The sequence below is a fragment of the Misgurnus anguillicaudatus genome, chromosome 9, assembly GCF_027580225.2.
Source record: "Misgurnus anguillicaudatus chromosome 9, ASM2758022v2, whole genome shotgun sequence".
Taxonomy (NCBI): Eukaryota; Metazoa; Chordata; class Actinopteri; order Cypriniformes; family Cobitidae; genus Misgurnus; species Misgurnus anguillicaudatus.
In genome coordinates this window covers 1369720-1387306 of record NC_073345.2, presented here as the reverse complement: position 1 = coordinate 1387306, position 17587 = coordinate 1369720, and the positions used below count along the sequence as shown (strand labels likewise).

Genomic DNA, 17587 nt, shown 5'->3' with positions numbered 1-17587 from the left:
CTAATTTGAAAAATGTTTATTTATAAATGAATATAGGCTATAATATCTAAAATTTGCAATAATAGGCTAATCAGTGTCATAGGTAGCTTGGTACATATCATGTCAACATTATATTATAAACGCCAGTGGGCATTAACTGGGGAATAAACTTCAAGCTATACATTTGAGGAAGCTATAGCATGTAAGCAATAGCATTTGTTTCGTTTTGCCTTTTCTCTACAAAATAAAAATTAGTAGTGACACAAGTTTTGTTTGTCTTTTATTATGAAAGTGAGCTTTTTGTTAATTGTACAAAACTAAAATGGCATATTTAAAATTTTATTTATGCCTTAAAGTAATAAAGCATGTAAAAATTTAATGTTTTGTTCATTCAGCAAAATAAAATATGACTGAATCATTTCTTGTTTGGTTATCGTACAGTTTTTTCATGCAGCGATTAGAAAACTAAAATTATATTTGTATTGTATTTTTCTAATATTTCGTTTTACAATTCAATGCAAATACAGTAGCCTAAACAATTATGATTTTTTTTGCCATGCAGCCCTACTATAAGGTATTTTAATATTATTCAATTAAACTTATTCAAAAACTACTGAAAGGAAAAAATGTGTTTGTGTTTTCGTCTAACGTTATATTTCTATTTTCTTTAAAACTGGTGGGTCTTGAGATTACCTGTTGGTTAAAAAAGCTTGAAAACCACTGATATACAATACACAAGATTTATCAAGTATGCAGGGAAAACAGATGGAAAAATACAATCTTTATCTTATTTTTTTAGTACTTAGATCATGCAGCTATAATATTGCATTATATTTTGTTAATAGTTATGACATCAGTTTACATGTCATTTGCAAAATTATCTGTTTTATAGCCATGTTTACTTTTTAAGTGCTGAGCTGGAAGGGGTGACTTTTACCTGTGACCAGTCGTAACTTTGCACATTGTTCAGTTCCATTTTTACGATATTTAGGGGTGTTTTTAATCCTAGTTTGTTGAAAAAAAAATCTTTACTTAGCACTTTTTAAGTTTCATATAATTAAATTCCTTACATAAGTGATTCTCAATTATTATCAAAAAATAATGCATTATAAACTTTAATCTGACTTTAAATAGAAACTGTTTTGTCATGTTTACCCCCTTCTCAGAAAGGGACTTGGTTTACTCCATAATAGCGGAAGTTCTGACAGTTGAACGCAGAGTGAGTAAAGTTAGAGAGTCGGTTAAGTTAGTTTTGGTGTTTCACAAGCTAAAACAGAACCAATAGTTAGATACAGATAACCAGAGGGAGAAATGCGACTAAAACAAAAAAGATTAGTGCAGATTGCGCTGTTGATTTTTGTGGCTTTTTTGTTTTTGCCCGGTGTTGGTTTATGGTCCATCTATCTGGACCGACTGTTTGACAGCTCAGCGGAGGATGGACCCGGATACATACAGGTACTACGACATATATTAAAGCACTAATCTAAATCTTTATACCAGTCTTTTAGTAATGCAGAACCTTTCCTAAACCGCTTGTAAACTACAGTGTTATGTGGTTGGAGGAGTTAACGTTAGTCTTTGACTTTTTAACACTTTTCCAGCTGCTAACGAGTTTATGCTTTTATAATAATCAGCCAAGCTTTCTACACTGCGGCGTTTTAGTTTTGTCCCACGTAGACAGCATGTTATAAATATGGTCATCTGTAATAAACACTATTCCTTCCCTGCTGGAAAAACCAGCTTGACCAGCTCAAGCTGTGTTTTGGAACATGGTAGCTGGTCCAAAACCAGCATTTGCTGGTAGCTGGTGGCTCAGCTGGTCCTTCGGATTGACAAGTTAAGTCCAGCTTGCTACACCAGCTAAAGCCAGGCTGGGAGACCAGCTAAAACCAGCTTAAGCTGGTGAGCTGGTTTCAGCTGGTCTCCCAGCCTGGCTTTAGCTGGTGTAGCAAGCTTGTTATTTTCAGTAGTAAACCATACGATAAAACAATGAAGCATGGACATGCATTAAAGATAAATTTATTTATTTATAAATTAACATATATTAATTATTTGATGTGTAAGGTAATGAAATATAAGCTATATATATAAATTATATATTTATACACAACTAACATTGTAATGTTAGTATTAATATTGTCTATATCTTTTTTTTATGAATCTTAAGTGTTACATAAGTGTTGATTTAACTCAAATGAATTAAGTTACATAAGATCAGAAAAACATTAGTATAAACAATAATGACAGAAAAGGGGGAAATTATTACAGTTTATTGAACAATCATTTATTTTACAAACATTTTTTAGACAAAACAAAAGTGAGCTGTTCAGTCCAAATTCACATTAAAACTAATATTAGATTTACACAGTCCTTATGAAATATATCAAGTATTCCTTTATGACTTTAATAGACTGTCCAAACAGAAATATCTTAAAACAAAATCACTGTACTGTCCCTTAATCCAAACAACATTGAAACATTAAGACATACACTTTTTCCATGTATTCTCCAAATTAACGTTACACATGGTCACATTTGTCTACGCCAAGCAGTGAGAAAACTCAAATATTATATTTTCACTGACAAAACTGTGGTGTACTTACAGCATGATGAGTAAATAAATAGGTCCACTTGTAGTAACATTTCTTTAGTTTTTGTTAGATGAAAGTCAGTCAGCCTCCTCAATGGTAAAGACGCGTTCGTACTTACCTGTGAGAAAAGACACAAATGTGAATTAATTTTTCACTTACATAACTGTGGTGTAATCACAACAGAATAAATGAATGAATAAATGTGGTAATGGTACCTTTAAAAGGTCTTGAATGATTGTTTGGTTGAGAACAGACAGACAGGCAGTCAGTTAAAGGCACACCATGAAACTTTTTGGCCACTAGGGGGTGCTAGACATGTATTTTTTACTTCTAGCGCCCCTAGAGCCCACAAGCGCCGCAGCACTGTCGCAAAGGAAAGGAACTGGCCAACCTTAAAACTAAACTAAAAACTAAACATTTAAAACGCTAAACGATCAACATTTTGAGACAACAGGGAGAAACGCAGTCATGTTACAACTTTCTGATGAAGAACTCGTCGTGGCAGAAGCCATGTCTCAATCTGAAGGTTGCAGCCTCCAGATGTCGTATTTCTAAGCTGTATACGTCATCAAGACTGTCTTATTTCACAATATTAACAATTACAAAGTTGACTATTATACTTAGTTAATCATAAATTGTTGCAGTATGCTTATGGCTTGCGAATGTAATGCTCAGTTTACCTTAATAAACCAGGCTTGATGACGTATGCAGCCTGCATATTTGACCTCCGGAGGCTGCAGCCTTCCAATTGAGAAAAGACCAGAAGTATTTCCTTGCCTTTTTCAAAACAAATATTGTTGCATTGTCTCTCTCTCTCCCTCGCCACCAGGATTTTCCGCAATGGCGCTCGTTTTTTCTCTCTTTTGTGTGAAAATTGTCGCTCTAAATCCAAGTAAACCGATGTGGTCCAAGCAGACCTAAAGGCTGCCGCTTTGTAATACGTCACGTGAGTGACAGCGGAACGCAGCAAATGAGGAAGAGAGAAGAGAGAAACGCTCGGATCTGATTGGTGAATGAAAAGGGTTTGGTTTTACACTGTGTGAGTTTGAGCAAGTTTGACTGCTATTGCATCCTGGATTGTAATGTAAATATCATAGACACAGTAAAAGAAAGGTAAATACACGAACACCGCATGTGAATACAGGGAACTATATGCAAGATAATCGCCGTCATTTATAAAGAACATCGCATTTATGTATGAATCAAGAGTTTATATAAAAAATTGCCTTAAAGGGGAATCGAACCCGGGTCGCCCGTGTCATAGGTCCGTGACACTAAAGACTGTGCCACAGAGTCACATAATAGAAGCTGCTCTCTACATTCCTTAAGTAGCCTCCAGCAAAATTCACGTTAAAAACAAATTATGTGGAGGAAGTGACGTATGCCGTAAAGCAGTCGAATTTTGGAGTTTTTTTTGTGCTCTGGTTACTACCAGAAACCCTAAGTTTTAAAATACGAGTAAAAGTGATACAGACCCCGTCAGGCTATGGTAGACATGTCATTCAACCTATTTAAAGTCGAGGTACTATCACAAGGGTCTTGAAAATTTATTATGAAGGTTGAAAAATTACATGGTGTCACTTTAACGTTAGTCCTTACTGAGAGAAACACACAAATATGAATTAATTTTTCACTTACAGAACTGTGGTGTGGTGTAATCACAACAAAATAAATTAATGAATAAACGTGGTAACATGATTTTAAAGTTTAAAGATGCTTTAAAAAAGTTGCAAGAGTTTACCTGTTAGCTGTCTGTGTCCTGGCTGCTGTTGCTCTGTCAAACTCCGTGAGAGATGTGGGGGATGGGCGTGTGTCAAAATTAAAGTCATGATTTAATTCAGGTGTATGAGAGAGGGAGAATGTGTGATTCTGGTATTCAGTTTAAATTCATTTTTAATGTAGTTCTTATTCGGTTTAAGTTATGGTTAATCATTTGCAGTTTTTCAGTTTTTCCTTTTGTTGATGTCTTGAATCTGGGATCACATCTTACTTGGTGAAATCACGGCGACCAATTATATATGGTGGGGACATGGACCAGCTTGCTGAGCTGGGGGGTCCTGCACGAGCTGGTGGACCACAATATATTGTAACATATTAAAAGTTGCCTGTTTATTCTGCATGTTTTGTTTTGACCTATGGCTATACATATATTCTATATGGTGGACGTGATTTCACCAAGTAAGATGTGATCCTGGATCAAAACCATTGTTGGTCCGGGATCAACATTTTCATTAACCAATCAGATTGGAATAAGAATAGTGTGCATGTTAGATTTTGGTTTAGGATTGGGTTAGGGGCTTTTAAGAAATACTCCTCAAACTATTATTTTACACCAGTTTGAGGGCTTAAAGGGGCCATGGCGTGAAAAAGTTAGCATTGCCACTTTGTAGGTGTGAGCAAAAATAGGTCATTAAAATTTGGCTTTCCTTATGATGTCATAAGGATATCTTATTAGTATAATACCGTCCCCTTAATGTACACTATCCAACCACAGCACTGCCATTTAGTGCAGAGAGAAAGAAAGAGAGAAAAAATAATTCACAGCACAATTGAGTTTGAATTGCATCAAACCACCATCATTGTGATCAGTGTTTGCACTTCATCAGCTCATTTGTATTTTAAAAGACACACCCAAAACGACAAATTTTTGCTCAAACCTACAAAGTGGCAAAGCTAACATTTTCACGCTATGACCCCTTTAAAAATGTTTAGGGTTTGAGTTAAGGGTAGCTTGCTGTATCTTTGATTAAAACGTTGATCCAGGATCAACAAAAAATGTTGATCACATCTTACATCTCGGTGACCTGGCGGGGACCTGGTCAAGCTGGTGGGGACCAGGTCGAGCTGGTGGACCAGCTTGCTGAGCTGGGGACCAGGTCAAGCTGGTGGACCAGCTTGCTGAGCTGGTGGGGACCAGGTCGAGCTGGTGGACCAGCTTGCGGAGCTGGTGGACCAGCTTGCTGAGCTGGTGGGGACCTGTTCAAGCTGGTGGACCAGCTTGGCTGAGCTGGTGGACCAGCTAATGACCAGCTTGGACCAGCTAATGCCCAGCTTGGACCAGCTGATTACCAGCTTGGACCAGCTCATGACCAGCTTGGACCAGCTGAGAACGCTGACCGAGCGTGAACGTTGTTATAGTTTAACAAAACTATCAGTTAAATTTTTAAAATCTATAAAAATATAGACATATATAAAACTATATCGTCTTTATAGTAAAAAAAAATGGCAGCTGCTTTTGCCAGAAAGATTTTGTAAAAATACAGGAAACTTGTAAACAACTGTACAGTTTTTAAAAAAGTAGTGGTTTATAAGTTATGTACTATAGCAAAGTTTTATATTTTACATTTCTTAACCATATTATTTCACAGCAAAGTTTGTATGTTGTAGGCAGGATGGGTCCATGCTTTCATGTTGTTTATGCAAAATTCTGACCCTACCATCTGAGTTTTGCAACTGAAATCAAGACTCATTAACTTTTTCCAATCTTCTGTTGTCCATTTTTGTTAAGCCTGTGCATATAAATTGTTGCTGTCTGCTGTCACCCGGTGTAGTCACTGATGTTGCCATATAGACCATTTCAAAAGATGTAAACAACACTGGTCCAGAAACACTTCCTGTTACAGTTTGTGACAGAATTTTTTTTTTACATGTATCATTATCTTTAAGATTTTTGTTTAACTTCAGTTAATTCAGTTCTATATTTTCTGTTGGTTTATTTTATCCCAACGTTTATCTAGTGTTAAAAACTGAAACAGGAAGTGCTTCTGGACCAGTGTTGTTTACATCTTTTGAAATGGTCTATATCTGCTTCAAGGTTCAGTGTTCAGAAATGGTATTCTGATGTTACGGGTGGTCATTTGAGTTACTGTTGCCTTTCTATCATTTTGAACCACCACTGCCCAGTCTCGCCTGACCTCTGACATGACCAAGGCATTTTTGTCCACACAGCTGCCACTCACTAGATATTTTCTGAACATTCTCGGTAAACCCTAGAGATGTCTCATTGTTGGCTGCGTCCGAAAACTCTAAATTGCTGCCTTCTCCAAGGCAGGAAGGCATCAAGGCATGTCCGAATCCAATGTTAGGTTTACGTCCTGTCTCCTGAAATAACTCCATTGTCCTGTCCCACAATTCTATGTGTGGCCGTACAAGGACAATGTGATTGGTTGAGTTTGAAAAAATAAAATGGTGGCCAAGGAAGCGACTGGAGCAGAAATTTAGTGTAAATAAAGGTATATTGTCACTTTTTACAACTTTTAATTGCATTTCTAGCAAGAAATTAGTAGTGTAGTTTTCAAATATGTGATTAGTTATCACAAAGGCGCTCTCTGTTTATATTTCAAACACACTGCCTTTGAAGTGTGTCCAAAATCCTTTCTCTAAGCTGCCTTCATGCCTCCAAAGTCATTGCCTCGTGAGGCAGCAAGGCAACAAGTCACTGCCTTGAGTTTTCGGATGCAGCCATTGTCTCATCAGATGTCGTCATTTGTCACGAGGCAGCGAGACAACAAGTCAGCTGCCAAAGGTTTCGGACGCAGCCTATTTATTTTAACTCATCCATGGGTGCTTCTCAATTCTTATTTGTGCATCCTCGTTTCCTCCACGAAGACGGAGGAGACACGAAGTATTAAGGGAAATGATATCCTCTTTTCGTACTCTTCCTTCGGATTGGAATCTCACTTAAGATGGCGGAATACCCTGTGAAGTCCACTTAGCAGTCCACTTACGGTTGAAAGGAACGCACCTATAGACTGCACATTTGCCGCTTTGGTCAGCTGTTGCGATACGTCAACCTTAAAGAGTAACTAAACCCCTGGTCAGAGCCTGACTCCCACTGGCAATATTTGAAAAATGCAAGAAAAGTGGTCAGATCCCAACGGAGATAGAGAGTACAAACTAAGCTCATACCAAGTGTGTGGTGAGATCGTAACAAGGGCGTGGTGAGCTTGAACCTGTTTACGTCACGAGGTATTTTTTGGAACCAACATCCAATAAGAAACGTCAACTGCAGTAGCCACCATTCAACCTGAAGAGGGCAGCACTCAGACGTTTTTACACCATATATTGTAGTATTGAAACACTTTATATCCAAATGTCAAAAAAGTTACTAAAATCGACGAACAGCACTAATAAAGCCCCATTCTTACAGATCATTAACTAAAAAAAGTGTGTGAACATACATTACAGTAGTGAACATACACTGGCAAGTAAAGGTAGGTGAACCCCTAGGAAGAACTGTTTTTTTTTTTTACATTGGTTTGCCATAAAATGTGCAGGGCTCCAGACTAACTTTTTTTCAGCACAGTGGCCCCCAACTGAAAATTTTAGGGGCGCAACCAGAAAATTTAGGGGCACACACTGTAGATCAACACGCTAACCAAATATTCACATGTCTACTAATTTCCACTGTATTAATAAATACTTTAATGATAAATGCAGAAAGTACAATGTGCGGTTTCAAATTCAGTGTCACATCTAGGGTAACCACCTGTGTCACATCTAGGGTAACTACCCGTCCCGCGCAGCACGTGTGCGCACAGCGTTTGAAGCTCAATTCATGCGTCCCGCAAATTGAGACCGTGTCACGCATAATCAATGCCTGCTCAAAAAAAGCATATATCCTCGAGCCCCAGGCAGCCAAATGAACATTACTTGACAGTTCAGGCTCGCTCGCTTGCCACTCGCTACTTTCACGCTACTGTTGCTCCTCAATTGAACTGATGACTAGGTTGTTGTCAACTTTTTTGTTGTTGTCATGACAGCGCAGTGCGCACGCAGCCAGTGAGTTAAGACTTTTTTTTTACTGTTTCCGTGTTGTTGAGCAATACAATTCCTGTTAATCCTAATTTTATATAATTTATTTAAAGTGAATAAATTGTAATGAAAAGTAAATTACATTAAAATAGCTAAAGTAAATCGTAAGTGTAAGTGCATCTGTCAATTCATTGAATGTTCAAAATATTATGAATCTTTATTTTTGAAAAAAAATGCATATTGGTTGGCTTATTCATGAGCATACATCAGCAATAACACATGTTTAGGGGAATAGGGCATTATAAATATACCATGTAAGGTGGTATGTGCTATGGGTAAACCACCAATAATTCTGCCCGTGTGTTGGGGGCAACGCCGCGCCAGGGAGTGTCCCACATTGTCCCTCAGAAACATACCCCTTTTGGGCTTATTAGCAGGTGTTCACCCTAGTCACATCACAAAAAAAAGGTAAAATTAACTGGTCGTACATGTGCGACTGGATGTAAAATTTGGTGGCAGTCTGGAGCCCTGATGTGATCTAATCCTCATCTAGGACACAACAATAGACAAACACATTTTGCAAAAGCTGACAACACACAAATAATTTTAGTTTCTTGAGTCTATTTTGAAAACACCAATTAAGCATTCACAGTGCTGGAGGAAAATGTAAGTGAACCCTTGGTTTAATAGCTTGTTGAACCTCCTTTGGCAGCAATTACTTCAAGCAAGTGCTTTCAGTAGTTCTGAATCAAACCTGCACATCATCTATAAGGAATATTTGCCCATTCCCTTTTACAAAACCATATACAAATATATCAAATTAAAGAACAGACCTTCAGCTTTTAAACAAACAAAACTGGAAAAAAACTTTTCATTCTATCTTCATTTGTTCTATTTGTTTAAAAGAGGAACTACATTCCATGGCGCAATAGCACTTTTGGGAGTACTTCGACTCTGCGCAGTAACACCCTCCCTCTCCCATTATGAGAGGGAGAAGGGGAGCGGACTTTTCAGGCAAGTCAAAGTACTCCCAAAAGTGCTATTACGCCATAAAATATAGTTCCTCTTTTAAATCCGCTTAGAAAAGCGCTACGTTTTATTTTGTACCACCAAACCTGCTCGCACAACCACTCGTCCCAAACAGGAAAAACGTTGATGTGTTTGGTCACTTCTAACTCCATCCATAAATGGCACCATTGAATGAATGGGGCCAAGCCAAATGCCATCGAAGCGTCGCAGCGCGCTCCAGCGCCCACGCGCACGCACACAGATGACAGAGGGATGTATCAACAATTCTTAGTTAAGGTAATAACATATTTTAATATTGAAAATGAGTAGACTATTCCTTTAACAGTCTGTGTTATTAATGGTCTACATCGTTTTCAACTGTTTTTGATTCTTTGGAAAACAGCATAAGTGAGATGTGCAGATGACTCATGAACATAGAGAATATATCAGGTCAATAGGCTTTATGCCCAGCTGCACTACTTCCTGAACTTCAGCCAGCTCATTGTTTCCTGTTGGCCATTATTGGACAAACTGATTAATCCAGGTGTGTCTGATTATTGTTGTTGTGACTACTGAGGTCAGACACACCTGGATTAATCAGATTGTCCAAAAATTGCAGACAGGAAACAAGGAGCTAGCTGAAGTTCAGGAAGTAGTGCAGCTGGGCATAAAGCCTATTGACTGTTCGCAAAGACCCGACCCCCTTAGTTACTGTCGCTATGTCTGACAAGATAAGCCAGTCTCATTCCTCACCATGTTCTCACGCAGTGAAAAATACAGAGAGGACACTGACAACGTGCTGACACACAGGACAGACCAGGTTACTTTTTGGTTACTTTTGATATTAAACATATTAAACAAAGTCTCACCTTTCAAATCATCTTTATAGCATCAAATAAACATGAATAATCATAAGAAGGAATGTTGTTTTAACGATCCGTACACTCAGATTTTTAAGTTCAAATCCTCCAATGTTAATCTAACTCTCCTGACTGCTTTGGATGGCGAAGAAACAACCTCCTACTGAGTAAAGTAACTGTAAAGTAATGCAGTTTATTTGTTAATATTAAGGGATTAAATACTTTTTTTGTCATTAATTATACATGTTATCTTAATCTATAAACAGTAATTATTTAACCTTATTTCATTTTTTACATCATTAAACATTTTTTAAATTAAGAGAATATTGCATAAATATGCAAAATCAATGCTTATTTAGTTTCACTAATTGTTTGTATGTTTCTCAGTTACTATAATGATATCGTCTCGGTTACGTATGTAACCACGGTTCCCTGATGGAGGGAACGAGACATTGTGTTGATGACGACAGTATGAGGGGTGCTCTTGAGAGTCAATCTGGTCTGACTTGCATTTAAAATGCTAATGAAATTGCAATGAAATTGTGCGAATGGTATTTGCATGCCAGTCTTTGCCCACATGTGTATAAAAGGAGACGAGATGCGCTTATTCATTCGCTTGTGTTTGAGGAGCTCAATGAGGCTCAGTGGAATTAGCAGTTTCCTTTCTGTCATTCACTCGACGTTGTGTCGATGACGACAGTATGGGGTCTCTATGTTAAACGCCACAACCCTGTCTCATGTCTTGACCTCAAAAAGCAATCATAGGCAGGTGAAATGTGCCATACTGTTGCTAAGTGACATCAAAACCTTCCAGTAAAGTGTAAGGGGGGGTCCTCATCCAAGGAGGAGGAAGTTCTTATGTTGCATGTGTGATCCAGGTAAATGCACAACGTGTACCGGACACAACAATGACAGGGTTATCTCCCTCAGAGTTGAGCGCTTGCAGGCTCACTACCTGATCCCTAAAGGGAGTAGTGGGAACCTTGGGCACGTAGCCAGGTCGAGGTCTAAAAATAACACAGGAGACACTTGGTCTGAATTCTAGGCACTCCGGAGAAACAGAGAGTGCCTGTAGGTCCCCCACCCTCTTAATAGAGGCGAGCGCCTCTAAGAGAGCAGTCTTCATCGTAAGATGAGAAAGATCAGCTTCTCTTAGGGGCTCGAATGGAGCCCTCTTGAGGCCTGAAAGGACCACTGAAAGGTCCCAAGAGTACCCGAGCAATGAGGCTCACAGGGGGAAGGTGTACTTCCTCAGATGACGTGGCCATAGGTGAGCTAAGGCGTCCATGCCGAGGGAACCCTCTGTCGGGGCAAAACAAAGCGGGCAGTGAGTGTTGTCCGTTGAAGCAAACAGGTCACGCCGGGGCAGGATGTGTTTATGTGCCTCGGTCTTCTTCTGCACGGTAGAGAACTGAAGAGGGAAGTCCTTTATAGTATCGCCAAACAGCCCTGCTTGCAAGATGGTGGCATTGATAAAGCGAACCTTCTCGGCATCCTTAATCTGCGCAACGTTAAGCCAGAGATGTCTCTCTTGGACCACCAATGCGGACATCGACCAATGCAGAGCGTGAGCCGTAACCTTCGTTGCCGGAGGGCGAGGTCAGTGGCGGAGTTCCTGCATAATCTCTGGGTTGGACCTACACTCGTGCAGATCTTTTAATGCCTTGGCCTGGTGGACCTGCAGGATGGCCATGGCATGCAGGGCAGGGGCAGCTTGACCTGCCGCCATGTAAGCTCTTGACACAAGTGCTGAAGAAAACGTACATGCTTTGGAAGGGAGCCTTGGTCGAACCTGCCAGGTAGCAGCTGTCTGTGGGCATACGTGCACCGTGACAGCATGCTCCTCCTGGGGTATGTCGACATATCCTTTAGCTGCCCCACTGTCGAGGGTCATTCTGGCCTGCTCCTCAGTGCTCGGGCCCTAATAATAAATTTGAGGAAAAACAATAGGGCTTCGCACCTTTTGGACATGTACTCTCACCTTCTCACTTAAACACACGCAGAGCTTATTCAGAACCATACATTAGCGGTTGTATGCATTGTTTTTTCACCAAACTATATTAGAAATGCGTGGTCAAATCAAACACGGTGCACCACCGAACCGTGGGAGGATAACGGGACGATTTGATAGCACAGATCTCTTGAGCAATGACTATCACTCACCCTCCAGGTACAAAATGTTGTTCCATTCATCTGGTAGTATGGCACATCATTACACATGCTTTGTTTTTGTTTTTCAGAGAATGAACAGACAAGATTTGCAGAATACCGGTGTTCGGAAAAGAGACTGGCATGATTATGCAGCCATCAAGAGAGATGCAGCACGCTTAGGTAGGTTACATGAGCAAAAACCTTACATGTAAATGTAAAGTTTAAAACTAAGGTATTCTTTTAGTCTGGATTCTGACATTTTGCTTTCCTTTCTTTTTTAAAGGTGACATAGAATGATTGAACGGAGTATTTATCCTTGTTCTGTGATGTGACATTTTTGTTTGGGTCTGTAATGCCTTAGAAGCTTCCTAAAAACCTCTCTCAGATAGCTCTATTAGGGTGGGGATTTTAAACAAGTGGTTTTGCACCTATTTGACTCCCCCTACTGGCTTAACTTGCAATCTCATTACTGATTGGCTGACTTTGCTGCCACTCAAAAAATGTAGCCAATTATTTTAAAGTGGAAGGGCAGTTAGATGCCTGTGATGTCATAAGCATCAGTTTTTCAGATTGGGCTGTTTTCTGTCTGACATTTCTAAAAGAGGAATTTCTATGAGACTGAGATGTTTAGCATGTTTAGCACTTTTTGTATGTTTGTGAATGTGGGTAGACTACCATTATTCAACAAAGACAAGGTAAAATGGTTTTTCATTCTCTGTCCCCTTTAAGTTACCTTTGACTTTTAGACAAAAAAATGTAAGAAACTTAAGAACACCCCAGCTGCTGTAGCACCTTAGTGCTTGACACCTGAATATTAGATCAGCATCACGGTTTTTAGAACCTACCAAAATGCCTTATTTTTGTTAAATATTCATTTTCACACTTGTTACTAAAATGCTTTTGATCACCTGGCCTAATCTGTATTTAGGCTACTCAGTTTATCAGTCAAAAGTTGGGCTTGGAATTATGACCAATTTGGGGATTCAGTTATTTTTTTAAATATGGTTTCGATTCGATTCAATTTTGGTTCAATCCAATATCAATAAGTTTTCAATATTTTATAAACTTTTTTAGTTTTAAAGACATTACATTTATTTGATGTGCTGTCACTTTAAGACCTACAGTACATGTAATGCATGAATTCAAAATACTGTTACACATGCGCTTTCATCTGAATTGTTCACATTCACATAGCAGATTACGTTTACATGACATTAACACTAATACTGCTTAAACTGTTTCCAGTATTCTAAAGTATTATGCTGGTTTCATTTAATGTGTTTGAAGGTGTTGGTGAACAAGGCAAGCCTTATCCTTTAACTGATTCAGATCGTGTGGATCAAGCCTACAGGGACAATGGATTCAACATATTTGTCAGTAATAGAATCGCTCTCAACAGATCCCTTCCTGATATCAGACACCCAAAGTAAGTTATTTTGTATATGCTGTATGTTTGTATGTTTGTATATGTATATGTATGTATATATTAGGGGTGTCATGATTCTCCAAATCCTCGATTCGATTAGATTTTCGATTCTGATGTCACGATTCAATTCGATTCTCGATTTTTAAATGATTTTTTTTAAGACAAAAAATTATATGCCTTTATTATTGTTATTATTATTATAGTTTCACATTAACATGCACATTGCGTGCTTTTCCTCGCATGGGGGTTTGTGGGCTTTACTTTACACGAGAGAGCTTGTAGAGAGAGAATTCCTTCTTGAACGCAGATAGACTTAATGCGCGCGTCTTGGACTCCTATTATCTGAACTAAAATCGGTGCGTCATAAGCAGCTGCGCTTCTCTCTGTCTCACGTGCATGCGCATCTCGCATCTGTCCAAAGTCTAAACATAAACTAAAGTAATAATCCTTACGTATTTGTTCAGTTTTATGCGTTTCATGCGACCTGAGGCAAACTATACCTTTCGTTTAAAGAGTAACTAAACCCTTAACCAATTTTTTTTAGGTAATGATCTGTAAGAATGATGCTTTATTAGTGCTGTTCATTGATTTTAGAAAGTTTTTTGACATTTGGATATAAAGTGTTTCAATACTGCAATATATGGTGTAAAAACGTCTGAGTGCTGCCCTCTTCAGGTTAAACGGTGGCTACTGCAGTTGAATTTTCCTATTGGATGTTGAGTCCAAAAAATGACTCGTGACGTAAGCAGATTCAAGCTCGCCACGCCCTTGTTACGATCTCACCACACACTTGGTACGAGCTTAGTTCCTCCCCTCTATCTCTGTTGGGATCTGCCCACTTTTCTTGCATTTTTCAAATATTGCCAGTGGGCGGAGTCAGGCTCTGATCAATTCAATTCAATTCAATTCAATTCAATTCAATTCAATTCAATTCAATTCAATTCAATTCAATTCAATTCAATTCAATTCAATTCAATTCAATTCAATTTTATTTATATAGCGCTTTTCACAATACTCAATTGTTTCAAAGCAGCTTTACATTAATAGAAGCAGTAAAAGCACAGAAAAACGACAGATAGCACAACATAATACACAATAGCATAAGCAGTCAAATTTGCTGCGGCTATGACGCGACATTATGAGCGAGCATATTACTAATGTAACGTCGAGAAGAAGAAGCTAAGTTAAGCCCAAGCAGGCTACCTCCCCGGGGTAAAAAACCCCCTAGGAGAAAAAAAAAAACAAAAACCCCGGGTTGTTTAGCCGAGGAAATAAAAATAAAAGTCCTAGGAGGGAAAAACCCTTGGGAGATATACATGTATATACACACATATTAACGGATAAGGAGCTTAAGCGGAGATTAAGCAGAGATTAAGCAGAGATTAAGCGGATATTAAGCGGGTCCTGCCGGTGGTCGTTGGTCAGGCATCAGCTGGGCATCACATTGAAGGACGACCAGTAGATCAGAGGTGTGCCGACTTCCACATCCACCAGAACTGGGTCTGTTTGTCCCATTGTCCTCAGGGTCAATGGGACCCAGGGACGAGACAGGGAGAGAAAAACAAAATCATATTAGCGTAGGGGCCGTTCACATGTAATGCAAGTGTCACACAGTGATGTGGTTGAATCAGCTTAGTTTCAGACAGACTAACTATTGCGGCATAATTATATTATCCACAGTTGAGGATTTTGCAAATTGGGGGCCCACTGCGACGGTATATATGGTAACTAAGGGTCACCTTCCGATTTTTAAGAGAAAATGAAACCTGTCGACCCGTTTGACTAAGGCCTGTAACCCCACTGTCGTTGTTAATGCTGGTTCAGTGGCAAACGGGTCTATATTGCATACTATTTACAAGATCACGAAAAAACGCCAACATCGCAACCTGACCATACGTGTCAACCCGTTTGACTAAGGCTGGAGGCCCCACTGTCGTCGTTAATGCAGGTTCAGTGGCAAACGGGTCTGTATGGCATACTATTCACAAGACACAAGAAAGCGCCAAAATCGCAACCCGACCATACGTGCCAACCCGTTTGACTAAGGCCGGAAGCCCCACTGTCATCGTTAATGCAGGTTCAGTGGCAAACGGGTCTGTATGGCATACTATTCGAAATAGAAAGAAAGCGCCAAAATCACAACCCAACCATACGTGCCAACCCGTTTGACTAAGGCCAAAAGCCCCACTGTCGTCGTTAATGCAGGTTCAGTGGCAAACGGGTTTGTATGGCATACTATTCACAAGAACACGAAAGTTCCAAAATCGCAATCCGACTATAGGTTAAGATAAGATTTTTATTTATTTATTTGGTTGATCTGTGTTATGACCGCGAGTGCTTTGTTCCGTACAGATAACTATTTCGAGTTAAGTACTTTTACTAGACAAATTATGCGAATGCTTTGTTGAAGAGAAAAGTTTTAAGTCTAGATTTAAAATTATCGACTGTGTCTGATTCTCGGACATCGGTTGGTAAATCATTCCAGAGCTTAGGGGCTAAGTAGGAAAATTACCTTCCACTTTTAGACACTTTTGATAGTCTGGGGATAATCAAGAGACCAGAATTTTGCGACCGTAGTGTGAGTGATGGATTGTATTCTGATAGTAATTCTCTAAGATATGAGGGTGCTAGGCCATTTAAAGCTTTGTAGGTGATTAGTGATATTTTAAATTGTATGCGATATTTAACTGGTAGCCAGTGTAAAGATGCCAGAATTGGGCTTATGTGGTCATACTTTTTAGATCGAGTAAGTACCCTTGCGGAAGCGTTTTGAACTAGCTGAAGCTTGTTTACTTGATTTGCATGGCATCCCCCGAGTAGCGAGTTACAATAGTCTATTCTAGAGGTCATAAAAGCATGGATAAGCTTCTCTGCGTCAGATGTAGACAGTATATGGCGTATTTTCGAGATATTTCTAAGATGGAAGAATGCTGTGCGGCAGACGTTGGCGATATGACTATCGAAGGATAAGTTGCTGTCGAACATCACACCTAAGTTCCTAACCGTGGAAGATGGCACCACAGTGCAGCCATCTATGTGCAACTTGTAATCTGACATATTATGTTTGTAGCGATTCGGTTCAATAATAAGTATCTCTGTCTTATTGGAGTTCAGCTTAAGAAAGTTATGTGCCATCCAGTCACTAACATCGCTAAGGCAGTCTGTTAGCTTAGAAAACGTGTGTGTTTCGCTGGGATGTGAGGAGATGTAAAGCTGGGTATCATCCGCATAGCAGTGAAAACTTATGTTATGTTTCCTGATAATGTCTCCTAGAGGTAACATGTATAACGAGAACAGGATAGGACCTAAAACCGATCCCTGCGGTACACCGTATTTAACCAGGGAGTGATATGACTCTTCCTCATTTACATAAACAAAGTGATAGCGATTGGTTAGATACGACCTAAACCAGGCTAGCGCCTGACCACTGATACCAACATAGTTTTCTAGTCTATTGAGTAAGATTGTATGATCTATTGTGTCAAAGGCTGCACTAAGGTCTAATAATATAAGAATTGAGATTTCACCACGATCGGATGTTAATAGGAGGTCGTTTGTAACTCTAAGCAACGCTGTCTCTGTGCTATGGTGGGGCCTGAATCCTGATTGGAACTTTTCATATGTACTATTATTTGTCAAGAATGTGCGTAACTGGCTTGCTACTACCTTTTCTAATATTTTCGAAAGAAAAGGGAGATTTGAGATTGGTCTAAAGTTATTAAGCTCTCCCTGATCAAGCTGCGGTTTTTTAATCAGCGGTTTAATAACTGCTAGTTTGAAAGTTGTTGGAATGTATCCTATTTCTAGCGATGAGTTAA

At 39.2% G+C, this 17587-nt stretch overlaps 1 protein-coding gene and 1 long non-coding RNA gene across 2 annotated transcripts in view; one reads left to right on the top strand and one right to left on the bottom strand.

Moving 5' to 3' along the window:
• The first annotated feature begins 1173 nt into the window (after positions 1-1173).
• Positions 1174-17587, top strand: part of galnt10 (UDP-N-acetyl-alpha-D-galactosamine:polypeptide N-acetylgalactosaminyltransferase 10 (GalNAc-T10)) — a 69494-nt gene continuing 53080 nt past the window's right edge. The window contains exons 1-3 of the mRNA XM_055179141.2: positions 1174-1434; positions 12433-12523; positions 13631-13769. Of these exons, the coding sequence (XP_055035116.1) occupies positions 1291-1434; positions 12433-12523; positions 13631-13769 (374 nt within the window). The 5' untranslated portion in view covers positions 1174-1290. The remainder of the gene's footprint in view (positions 1435-12432; positions 12524-13630; positions 13770-17587) is intronic.
• On the bottom strand, positions 2235-4420 carry LOC129423045 (uncharacterized). Its single transcript, XR_008637613.2, has 2 exons — positions 2786-4420; positions 2235-2688 (listed from the first exon to the last, which is right to left on the bottom strand). It is a non-coding gene; the product is annotated as an uncharacterized lncRNA (long non-coding RNA).